This window comes from Pan paniscus, chromosome 1 (assembly GCF_029289425.2).
Source record: "Pan paniscus chromosome 1, NHGRI_mPanPan1-v2.0_pri, whole genome shotgun sequence".
In the NCBI taxonomy this organism is placed as follows: Eukaryota; Metazoa; Chordata; class Mammalia; order Primates; family Hominidae; genus Pan; species Pan paniscus.
In genome coordinates, this window is record NC_073249.2 from 213,669,963 (window position 1) to 213,682,846 (window position 12,884).

The following is a 12,884-nucleotide window of genomic DNA, read 5'->3' on the forward strand; positions in this document are numbered from 1 at the left end:
TCCATGTATGGAATGGTCTTGTGGGTTTTATATCACCTAAGGTAGCAGGTTATATGCTCATTCTGGTGGAAGAGAGGTGCTACTGAGGGTGTCAGTGGTCTCAGGGCTTAGGTTAAGGCTTCTCTGAAAGAAATTGAAACCATACATATAAACTTTATGAATTTAATCAGTGAAGAAGGGAGGGGGAGAAACAAAAATAAAGCAAGCTTGCAGCTCATTCAGCATTCATCATGAGGTCAGCTTGAACTGCTTCCTCATGGTTGCTGGCAGCCTACTGTCTGAAAATCATGTAGATCTTAAATTACAGTTCCCCTTAACTGCCCTGCAGACAACAATTTAAGCATTGTGAAGCATTAACTTTTTCATTTGACATATTCTTTCAGGTTCTGCATGTCAGTGAAACTACTGATGCCAGGTGATCTGAAGGGCCCTGCAAGGCACCAACTCACCAAAGAATGCAGTTTCAACATCCTGATGACTTCATACCTCTTACTGCTACACCAACTTTCCAGCCGCTTGCTATCTGGGATCCACTGGAAACCCTCAGTACTCCTTGGGGAGATGAATTTGAGGATCTCCTCCCAGCTTATCATTCAGCCACCCTGTGATCATTAAACTCTGCTGCAAAGCCTGCTGTCTCAGAATATTGGTCAGCTACTGTGCAGCAGGCATAGGAACCTGATGGTCCTGTAATAAAATCATGCCAAAATTACAAATCTTATCATGAATGTAGCATCCTCAATTGCTACCCAACTGTGATGAAAGCAGGTTGTAGGATTAGCTATGATCCTTCCCTTTCATCTAAATGACTCCATAGCCAGCAATTGCTTTGGTTAGTGCGAGTGGCTACATTTTGAACAGAAGATCTTAGAAAGTGTTTGGTTTGAGTGGTGGAACTACCTAGCAACATAGAATATAGGTTTGATAATTTTGTGTTAATACAAAACCAAGTCTCAGTCAATGGAAGAAGATCAAATGGAGTCTTGTTCCATTGTCTTGGAAAAGCTGTCTACCAGGTGATGATGTCTGCTTCTAGGGAAGGCTTTTCCTCGGATATCTTTAAGTTTAAGTCATCTGGTACGGTCCCATCCATTGCCGCTCATGCGCAGATTTCCCTTGGCGTCATTTCTAAAGGATGCAATCTCCAAACGCTAGGGCATCAAGGTCTAAGCATCACTGAAAGCCTCCTTCACCTACTGGAAATAGTCTTTCAAATACTGCATCAAGGTCTTGCAGTATTGAGTCACATTGGTACTGAATGATGGGCTCACTGTCCTAAGTGCATAGAAGCCAATACTATGACACTATCTTTTGAGAAAAGAAAAAAGATTCAGCTGGATGTGGTGGCTCACATCTATAATCCCAGCCCTTTAGGAGGCTGAGGCAGGCAGATCACGAGGTCAGGGGTTCGAGACCAACCTGGCCAACATGGTGAATTCCTGTTTCTGCTAAAAATACAAAAATTAGCTGGGTGTGATGGGGTGCGCCCATAATTCCAGCTACTCAGGGGGCTGAGGCAGGAGGATCTCTTGAACCTGGGAGGTGGATTTTGCAGTGAGCTGACATAGCACCACTGTACTCCAGCCTGAGCAACAGAGGCTCAGTCTCAAAAGAATATTAATAATAATAATCCAGTTTTCTTTGTTAGTTTAGCTAATTTTAGTTTCAAGATACCATTTGTTCTTGAATACCTTTGCAGAATACCAAGGATACTGAAATTAATGGTAGTGCCATTGAATCTGTAAAATTTTACCTGTGTGATCACCTGCCTAGTAAACTGAGGTTTCCTACCATTGGAGATTTCTCCAGGGATGCCCCAGAAAGGAAACACATTTTATAATCATTTATTTGCTATGACTGTGGCATCAGCCTTTCTAAGCTACAACGCATCCTGAAGACAGACAGACAATCACAAGAATTGTAGCCTTTTTACCTGGCTCACTGTTATGATTGGTCCATGACATTCCTCTTTCTTACAGCTAGATGTGTGTATGTCCATCTATTCATATCGATATCTATATCTATTTCCTTTTATTACCATGATTCATTTCCACTCCCCTTTCCATAGATAGCCACTCTACTCTTTGACCAACCTTGAATTTGGATGTGATCTTATAGGATATAAGTATATGGAAAGTATATAGAATATATACTGGCATTTCATATGTGTATTTATTTTAATCCACATGTATGCTATAGTGTATGGTGCTACAGAAGACGGCCTGACAATTGTCCAGTCCTGGACACTGGAGAGTGAATGAGCATGCTGCTATAGTTAATTTTCTTTCTTTTCTTTTTTTTTTCGGAGATGCAGCCTCACTCTGTTGCCAGGCTGCTGGAATGGAATGACATGATCTCGATTCACTGCAACCTCCACCTCCTGGGTTTGAGTGATTCTCTTGCCTCAGCCTCCACTCTACCTGGGATTACAGGCGCCCGCCACCATGCCTGGCTATTTTTTGTATTTTTATTACGATGGGGTTTCACCATATTGGCCAGGCTGGTCTCGAACTCTTGACCTCAGGTGATCCACCCACCTCAGCCTCCCAAAGTGCTGGTACTACGGGCATGAGCCATCTTGTCCGTCCTTGTTGTAATTAAGATTTTCAGAACAACAGGGTGAATGAAGGCTTATAATCAACTTAACTATAGACCTTGGTCTCTTACCAAATTTTTAACTAATATATCTTTCAAATATAATAAGAATAAAAGTATTGCTTGCCCTATGTCAAATCCAGCTTGAAGTACTTAAATAGATTAACTCATAGCACTCTGTGAAGTCAATCTTGTGATTATTCCTTTTTATGGGTGAGTTAGCTGGGGCACAGAGGTTAAGTAAGTTGGATAAGATCATACAGCCATTGGCCACCGAGCCAGATTTGAACCTAAATTAATCAATCTGGATCTGGAATCTTTCCTACTAACCAAAATACCTATGTGCCTCTAAATCCTAAGCTGCTGAGGGTCTTACCTTGTTTCATATCTCAGTAGGAAGGGAGCTAATGTTTATCCATTACATCTTATGTTTAATGCAAATTTTTAATATATAACATTTCATTTTCCAAAATATGTTATTATACATTTACTTTGATTTTTCTGCATTTTTTAGGAACCTTGCTTTTCCTCCTTTAATTTGTTAGTGTGGTGAATTATGCACAGATTTTTCTGAGATTGTCTGGCATTCCTGGAATGGCCATTATATATTACTTTCTTTTCCTTTTTTTTTTTTTAAGACGCAGTTTCACTCTTGCTGCCCAGGCTGGAGTGCAATGGCGTGATCTCGGCTGACTGCAACATCTGTCTCCTGGGTTCAAGGGATTCTCCTGCCTCAGCCTCCTGAGTAGCTTGGATTACAGGCACCCACCACCACACCTGGCTAATTTTGTATTTTTAGTAGAGATGGGTTTTCTCCATTTTGGTCAGGCTGGTCTCAAACTCCCGACTTCAGGTGATCCACCCACCTTGGCCTCCCAAAGTGCTGGGATTACAGGCGAGATTCAGAATGCCTGGCCTATATAATACTTTTTAATGCACTGTTGCATTTATTAGCTGACATTTTATTAAGAACTTTTGCTGTCTTGCTCCAGATCATAGAAAAAAAGGCTTTCAATTTCTCCATTCAGTATGATGTTGGCTGTGGGTGTGTGAAAAATACTCTTTATTATTCTGAGGTTTTTGTAGAGAGTTTTATCATAAAGAGATGTTGGCCAGTTGCAGTGGCTCACTGGTGAAACAGTGAAACGCCTTCTCTACAAAACATACAAAAAGAAAATTAGCTAGGCATGGTGGTGTGTGCCTCTAGTCCCAGCTACTCAGGAGGCTGAGGCAGGAGAATCACTTGGACCTGGGAGGTGGAGGTTGCAGTGAGCTGAGATTGCACCACTGCACTCCAGCCTAGGTGAATGAGTGAGGCTCTCTCTCTCTCTCTCTCTCACACACACACACACACACACACACACACACGTCCTTTCAGGACAAAATCTTGTTCACTCGTGGTGTATATTTAATGTGCTTCCACTAGAAGTGAGAAATTCTCATAGTTTACATAACATTTTAAAATTATGAATCACTCCAAAGGCATATCTACTATTTGTAAAAGTACTAACTACTTTGTCTTTGACTGTATGACAAGCTCTAGTAGGGGTGTATCTTACTGTAAATTGTTCTGATATAAACTCTAAAATAAACGCAACAGAATTAACCAACTTTTAAAACAGGAAAAATAGGCTGGGAGCGGTGGCTCATGTCTGTAATCCAGCACTCTGGGAGGCCAAGTCAGGCAGATCACAAAGTCAGAAGATGGAGACCATCTTGGCCAACATAGTGAAACCCCATCTCTACTAAAAAATATAAAAATTAGCCAGGCATGGTGGCACAGGCCTGTAATCCCAGCTACTTAGGAGGCTGAGACAGGAGAATCATTTCAACTACGGAGTCGGAGTTTAGAGTGAGCTGAGATCTCGCCACTGCACTCCAACCGGGGCAGCAGAGTGAGACTCCGTCTCAAAAAAAAAAAGAAGGCCGGTCGCGGTTGTGGCTCACGCCTGTAATCCCAGCACTTTCTGAGGCCAAGGCAGGCAGATCACGAGGTCAAAAGATTGAGACCATCCTAGCCAACATGGTGAAACCCCATCACTACTAAAAAATACAAAAATTAGCTGGGCATGGTGGTGTCCGCCCGTAGTCCTAGCTACTCAAGAGGCTGAGACAGCAGAATCGCTTGAACCCAGGAGGAGGAGGTTGCAGTGAGCCAAGATCGCGCCACTGCACTCCAAGCTGGTGACAGAGAGAGGCTCCATCTCAAAACAAACAAACAAAAACAAAACAACAACAAAAAACCCCAAAAAAGCTGGAAAAATAAATTCTGAAAGAATTTCCATCTCTATGAGTTCATCTTCAGAAGTGATAGCATTTCCTGCTTGGCATTTTTCTCCTACATTTTTGGCATAAAATCTATCAACAAAAAGTATAAACCCAGGTTTGTGTAATAGAATGTTACACAATATTCATACTTTCCTCAGGCTTTTTCCACCCTGCTGTAGTCATTCACTTTTAGGCTTTCCCAGGTCCTAATACATTTGTGTCAACTGATATAAACCAGGTAACCCACAGTCACAGCCTCCTGCGAGGATTCTAATTTACTCAGTAGATCGGTGCAGTGACTCACATCTGTAATCCCAGCACTTTGAGAGGCTGAGGTGGGAGGATCACTTGAGGCCAGAAGTTCAAAACCCACCTGGGGAACATTGCAAAACTCTGTCTCTGAACAAATAAAAATAAAAATCCAACAGAAAATAATGAATACTACAGAGAATATGGAGCAATGAGAACCCTGGTACAACATTGGTAGTTATGTAAATTAGTACAGCTACTATGGAAAACAGTATGGCGTTTCCTCCAAAAAATAAGAATAGGATTAGCATATGAACCATAAATCCCACTGCTGGATATATATCCAAAATTAAATAAATACATCCAGGAGATATCTACACTACCATGTTGGTCAGGCTGGTCTCGAACTCGTGACCTCAAGTAATCCACCTGCCTCAGACGCCCAAAATTCTGGGATTACAGGCATACACCACTGCACCCAGCCTGCACTCCCCTATTTATTGCAGCACTATCCACAATAGCCAAAATGTGGAATCAAACAAAGTGTCCATCAACAGATGAATGGATCAAGAAAATGTGGTAAATACACACAATAGAATATCATTCAGCCATAAACATGAATGAAATCCTGTCATCTGCAACAACATGGATGGAACTGGAGGGCATTATGTTAAGTGAAGTAAGCCAGCTATAGAAGACAAACATGGCATCTTCTCACTCATAATTGGGAATTAAAAACACGAAACTTAAAAATAGTAAAATGACTGTTATCAGAAGCTAGGAAGGGTACTGGGAAACAGATAATAAGAAGGGGATGGTTAATGGGAATAAAAACACAGATAGGAATAAGATCCAGGGTTCAGTAGCACAATAGGGCAAATCATGTTGACAATAGTTCATAGTAAATTTCTACATAATTAAAACAATGGAATTGGAATGTTGCTAACACAAAGAAATGATAAATTCTTGAGATGGTGGCTATCCCTGTTACCATGATTTGAACATTACACATCTTATGCTTATATCAGAATTTCAGGCCAGGTGCAGTGGCTCATGTCTACAATCTGAGCACTTTGGGAGGCTGAGGCAGATGGTTTGCCTGAAGTCAGGAGTTCAAGACCAGCCTGGTCAACATGGTGAAACCCCCCTTTCTATAAAAAATACAAAAATTAGCCAGGCATGGTGGCGGGTCCCTGTAGTTCCAGCTACTCAGGAGGCTGAGGCAGGAGAATTGCTTGAACCCAGGAGGCAGATTTCTAGAGACTTCTGATGTATAAATGTCTAAAACAGGTTGATCAATCATGGAAGACACCAGAAAGTTTCCATTCAGGTTCCATTTATTTTTGACATTTTTAAATAACCATCCTTGTGGTGGTAACTCCTGCATCACTCTAGAACTTCAGGTTCTATTTCTAAGTCTAGGACACAGGTCCCTGAAGGCCTCATTGATGCCAAGTCAGCATTTTTACCCAGTCCTGCCCCTGGCTGAGTCACCTTTGTTTTTCCACTCACAGTGAGCACGTGCCTCAAATACGCGGCTGTGTGCTTCCTTGAAGAAGCGGCTGACCGGGCCCTGCTGCTCACACCTGTAAACCTGGCACTGTGGAAGGCCAAGGTGGTCAGATCACTTGAGGTCAGGAGTTTGAGGTCAGCCTTCGCCAACATCGTGAAGCCCTGTCTCTACTAAAAATACAAAAATTAGCCGGGCGTGGGGACATACACCCACAACACCAGCTACTTGGGAGGCTGAGGCAGGAGAATCACTTGAACCCAGGAGGTGGTGCTTGCAGTGAGCTGAGATTGTGCCACTGCACTTCATCCTGAGGGACACAGTGAGACTCTGTCCCAAAAAATAAAATAAAATAAAAATAAAATAAAACAAAATAAAATAAAAAATATAAAAAATAAAATAAAAATTTAAAAAATGCACCCATGTACAATATTTTAGTTCCCAAGTGTCCAGAAGAAAGCTTATCCATCCCACGAACCAGGCCTTCCCTAGGAGCAAAGATGGAAGTCTACTTTCTCAGATGGCCATGAGCCACACGTAGGGCAAGGGACGGGACCAAAGAAGATCCTCTTGGGCTGCCTGAATTCCCTGAGTGTACGCATCAGCTCAGCCCGAATTGGGGTGAGGATCTCCCAATTGACATGACCCTTGTAGTCAAGACTCTCCAGAGGGGCAGGATACAACTCCAGGCCTAACTTGCTCAGCCCACCTGTGTGACGCAGCAGGTCTTTCAGAGCATTCATGGAGGTCTCATTTCCATGAAAGTTGAAGGTGGTGAGCTGGGAACAGTGGCTCAGGGCAGGCAGGAGGACCCTGAGTTGGGGGTCCTGGATCCGACAGTCCTTTAAGACGAGGGTCTTGAGAGTAACAGCAACTTTCTCCAGCAGAACGCCAAGGGGCTCAAGATTGGTGGTCCACATTAGGATATGAATCAGACGCAGCTCCTTTAGCTGACTGAGGCTTGGGTACTGAGACAGACACTCCATGTCCCGATCAGTTAGGTAAGCATCACTGAATATAAAGGCCCCCAAGGGGTTCTTGAGGTACCTGGGGAGAGCAAGAAGTTAGTTATGGGCAATGGTGCCAGTTAGAGGAGGGGGGTGGGAAATCATCTCAACGGTAAACTTGAAGTGGGCATTGATTAATTCTGCACCTTACTACCACACAGGTGTTATAGTAACTGCAATGTGGAAGCCTGTTTCACCCAAACACAAGTTTGTTCCCATCATCAGATGATGGTCTGCGTGCAAGGTGCTGCCTGATGAAGACCCAGATCATTCAGGGGCCACTCCATTTTAGGCTCAGTCCTTTCACCCTTGCCTGTGTGATTGGTACCACTCTCACACCTACTCCCTCACCCTCCATCCCAGAAGCATGCACTTCTGATATCAATTATCTTTCCTGGAGTTCAAAACAACATTTTACAGACAGGGAATTAGAGCAGTTTGCTAAGCTGCTGAAGACAGAGCTGCTACTGTGAAATGCACAGGTTTGATGTACTTTCTTTTTTTTTTTTTTTGAGACAGTCTCACATTGTAACCTAGGCTGGAGTGTAGTGGCACCAACCCAGCTTACTGCAGCCTCCACTTCCCTTGCCTCAGTCTCCCAAGCAGCTGGGATTACAGATGCCTGTCTGCATGCCCGGTGACATTTTTTTTTGTATTTTTAGTAGAGACGGGGATTCACTGTGTTGGCCAGACTGGTCTCAAATTCCTGACCTCATGATCTCCCTGCCTTGGCCTCCCGAAGTGCTGGGATTACAGGCATGAGACACCACAACCGGCCACACCTTCCCTTCTTTCATACCATCCTCTGTATGAAGAATGTGTTTTCATCATATTAACTTTATACACTGTTCCTCACAAGGAGTTCACAAATGCACCCTCACTAGATCTGAACCCTCAACTAACCAGCTCCCTACACACCTCTCTCTGTGGCATCTACCCCAGGCCATCCCTCTGCCCTTATTTGACTGGTCTTGTGATACCCACTTCAGGATATAGAGCACTGAAGAGCATAATGAGTTGACATTCTAGCGTCCCATTCCCTGTGACATCACCGGTGGCTGGCACACAGTAGATGCCCATTAACATTTACTGTGAAAAAGAACATAAGTCTGTGGTATGGTCTGCAGAGAAAGCTCACCATCATTTCTTACCTGAGCAGGTGCTCCAGGTGCTCTTTGATATTACTGATCTTTTTTATATAAAGCATCTGGGGGTAGTACAGGCAGAGGAATGGAGAGTCCAAGTCAGGAATGCACGGCCACTGGATGCTCACGTATAACTCACGCTCATAACCGAAGGCTAAAAAGAGTTCACGAAGATTGCTCATCTGGCTCAGGTAAGGGGCAAACTTTCCTGTTTTATTCAGAGAGGACTCTTTCCAGACTTCCAACTCCTGGATACTGTCTGGGTATATCCTTTCCAATAAATTGCAGAAACTTGAAGTGGACATTGAGTAATTCTGCACCTTATTACAGCACAGGTGCACTAGGCCTCTTCTGTAGTGGATCCACCCACAAAGGTAGCTCAGGCATTCATCCAGTGTACTTTCCTTTAGGCAGAGGTCTATGAACACCTTCAAGGGCTGGCGCTCTCCCATCCTTGGACAGTCCTCCACTGTCTGCCTCTTACTCATGGCCTCTGGGGAGCAGGAGAGGACCCTGGCTCCAGACCATATGGTCCAGAAATTCTCATCAACATCCCGCAAATCCAGCACTTGAAGTTTCCACCTCCTGTGAGTAACATAGGGGAAAAGCTCAGAATGTAGGCAAGGACCCACCCCTGACCTGAGCTTTCACTCCACATCCAGGACATCAGTCAGCTGCTCCTGTCCTCAGTGCTCCTCCTTCTGTCTCTTCTCCATCCTGTTCCCCCTTGGATTCTGCCTTGTACCCACTTCTAATACCTTTACTTTCTGCTGGGAGGAAGCAGGCTCCTGTTTCCTCAGTGGACCCTGTATGGTGAGCAGACCTTTCCCAGAGGATCTGGGCAAAGGCCAAGGCCTCTCATGGGCACTGTCAGAAGGCTCTGAGCCACCCTAGCTCCCCAACCCCACCACTCCTCCTGAGCCAGCTGTCCCTTCCCTGGATGCCTGGACCCTTCCCCGCAAGCCACCTGAGTCACCTCACCTGGGGCGAACCTTCTGGGCCACCAGTGTATCAAGTCCCCTCAGGACAGCTTGCAAGGTCTCCAGATGAGGTGTCTTCATCAGGGATCCCAGAGGGAGGCAGAGGAAGGGCCAGGCCTGCACCATCAGCTTCAGGGCCTCAAAACGTCTCATGCTGAAGGCCTCCATGAACATCAGAGGGAAGACCTCCCTGGGCAGCTCATCCAGGGTGAAGATGGTCAAGAACTGGTTCCTCAGCAGGCTCTGCCCTGCCAGCTCCAGCAGTCTGGATGGGGACTGGAGGCTCATTCTGAGAAATCTCCGAGGAAAAACTCTAGAGGACAATCAAGTGAAAAGGCAAGTTTCTCGGGCCAATCCCCTGCAATCCCCGCTTCTCCTAGGGCCAAAGTCATTTCTCTAGCATGTGTGAAAGAGCCCTCAGTTTACTCCAATTCCATTCTGCAATAAGTGGCCACAGAGGCATAGTTCTGCCCTTCTGGTACCAAGAAGAGTGTGTCCCAACCTCTAAAGAGCAGGCAAGATCCCTCCTAGTCCATGAATTATTAGCCACTGTTGCAATAAACTCATAGCACTGGCAAATGTTACCGAGGATCTCTGAAGCTCGGATCTCATGCCCAGCTAATCTTTTATTTTTTGACTTTTTGTAAAGACAGTGGGTTTCACTATGTTGTCCAGGCTGGTCTTGAACTCCTAGACTCAAACAATCCACCCACTTTGGCCTCCCAAACTACTGGGATTACAGGCGTAATCCTCTTCCCGGCCTCATTATTGAAAATTTCAGCAAGAAGCTTTGAAAGCTATGTGACAGTGTTATGCATCATTCGCAAGACACAGATGTTTCCAGTACACACCTCTTACACATGTTCAAAATGAACCACTTTGGCTGTGCACAGTGACTCACACCTGTAATCCCAGCACTTTGGGAGGCAGAGGCATTGGATCATCTGAGTTCAGGAGTTTGAGACCATCCTGGCCAACATGGTAAAACACTACCTCTACTAAAATTACAAAAATTAGCCAGGTGCAGTGGTCTGCGCCTATAGTCCAAGCTACTAGGGAGGCTGAGGCAGGAGGATCGCTTGAACCCAGGAGGCACAGGTTGCAGTTAGCTGAGATTATACCACTACAATCCAGCCTGGGAAATTGGCTAGATTCAAAAAAGAGAGAGAGAGGGAGAACTACATTGGATTAGACTTCTTAAGCTCCATCCAGTTAATCATGGTTGGATTTTTGTCTTTCTTCCAGATTAACTATCAAATTAGTTATTCATCCATGAAAGTGAAATATTTAGGGATATGGTGAAAGTCCAGGACTCATTCACTGATTTACTCCACAAACATGGAATTTTACTAATATGTGTCCTTTGTAGTTCTGAGTGTGAGATAGGGAAGAGTTGAATCTCTTCCTGACATTAGACAGAAAGAAAAAAACGTGAAAGTATCTTAGTTGAGAGATCCTTGGCCACATCAAATTTATCAAAATATTTCAGAGTTAAAACAGTTTTACAAAGATAGACATGACAGTCCCTAAGAAAACACAGTAGAAATCTTCATGAATCCAATGATCACCTGGGTGGTATAATTTAATTTTTTTCGTGTCGGGGGAGCTGAGTCTCACTTCATCACCCAGGCTGGAGTGCAGTGGTGCCATCTCGGCTCACTGTAACCTCTGCCTCCCAGGTTCAAGTGATCCTTATGCTTCAGCCTTCCATGTAGCTGGGATTACAGGCATGCACCTCCACACCCATGTCTCCGTTTGGGTGGAAGAGTTACAATGAGGATGTGATTGGTTTAAAATTAAGGTCAAAGATCCTCTTTGGTTAAGATTTTTTTTCTTTAATAGGGTCTCACAATGTTGCCCAGGCTGGAGTACAGCAGTGGTGTGAGCATGGCTCACTGCAGCCAAAATCTTCTGGGCTCAATTGTTTCTCCCATGTCAGCAACCCATACAATTGGGAAGACAGATGCATGCTACCATGCCCGGCTAATTAAAAAATATGTATATTTTGTAGAGGCCAAGCACCAGTGGCTCATGGCTGTAATCCCAGCACTTTGGGAGGCCAAGGCAGGTGGATCACTTGAGGTCAGGAGTTTGAGACCAACCTGGCCAGCATGGTGAAACCCCACCTCTACTAAAAATACAAAATTTAGCCAGGCAAGTTGGCAGTTGGATGTAATACCAGATACTCAGGAGGCTGAGGCATGAGAATTGCTTGAGCCGGGGAGGCAGAGGTTGCAATGATTTGAGATCATGCCACTGCACTCCAGCCTTGGAAACAGAGCAAGACTCCATCCCCCGTTCAATAAAGAATATTTTATAGAGATGGGTTTTTGCTGTGTTGTCCAGATTGGTCTCAAACCCCTGGGCTGAAATGATCCTCCCGCCTTGGTCTCCCAAAGTGTTGGGGTTAAAGGCATGAGTCACTGCTCCCTTCAAGAATTTTGAAATGACATAAACCAAAGCACAATCCAATTTTTTGAAATAAAGACAAAACTGCATTTAGAGGAAAAAATGCAAAGCTTCAAATTGTTCATATGAGAAAAAAAACAAAACAGGATATAACTCTATGCCATCTTAGGCTGCACTGTCACCATCCCAGACCAGCTGACTGTAGGTCAGATGGGAGTGTCCTTACAGAGAGATTAGTGACTTACCAGATCTGGACTCAGTTTGCAGGGTGCTCAGACCTCAGGAAGAACCAAGCAGGAACTCCAGACTTGAAGACTTTGTGTCTCTACTGTGGGTCTTTAGAAGGTTTTATTGACCTTTCTAATCACAACTCCCACCCACACCCCTCCACGTATCCACTGCTAGCTTCCAATCAACAAGTGATATCTGATTGCATTTCTGAAGCTCCACCCAGTTAATCCTGATTGGGTTTTTGGCTCTCCCCAGATTAATGGATTGAATCAGATATCCATTCATATCAGATATCCATATGAAGTTCATGAATCAAGAAATTGACAGTGTTAGGGATAGGGTGGGAATCAAGAATGCATTCATTCAAGACCGTGCAAGGTGGCTCACTCCCGTAATCCCAGCACTTTGGGAGGACAAGTTGGGTGCGTCACCTGAGTTCAGACATTCAAGACGAGCCAGGCCAACAAGGTGAAACCCCGTCTCTACAAAA

The 12,884-nt window shown here is 44.3% G+C and overlaps 1 protein-coding gene across 1 annotated transcript; it reads right to left on the reverse strand.

Moving 5' to 3' along the window:
• Nucleotides 1-4,023: 4,023 nt before the first annotated feature.
• On the reverse strand, nucleotides 4,024-10,042 carry LOC134729804 (PRAME family member 10). Its single transcript, XM_063601807.1, has 3 exons — nucleotides 9,756-10,042; nucleotides 8,781-9,359; nucleotides 4,024-7,669 (listed from the first exon to the last, which is right to left on the reverse strand). The coding sequence occupies exons 1-3, from the start codon at nucleotides 10,040-10,042 to the stop codon at nucleotides 7,111-7,113; spliced, it is 1,425 nt and encodes a 474-aa protein (XP_063457877.1). The 3' UTR covers nucleotides 4,024-7,110.
• Between the last annotated feature and the right edge of the window lie 2,842 nt (nucleotides 10,043-12,884).

Bases quoted from the DNA above. Each gene is read 5' to 3' on its own strand.
- LOC134729804 (XM_063601807.1), bottom strand. From the start codon at position 10,042: ATGAGCCTCCAGTCCCCATCCAGACTGCTGGAGCTGGCAGGGCAGAGC. The intron at 9,360-9,755 runs GTGAGGTGACTC...TGTTACTCACAG, and splicing joins GCCCAGAAGGTTCGCCCCAG to GAGGTGGAAACTTCAAGTGC. The intron at 7,670-8,780 runs GTAAGAAATGAT...TGCTCTCCCCAG, and splicing joins CACCTGGAGCACCTGCTCAG to GTACCTCAAGAACCCCTTGG.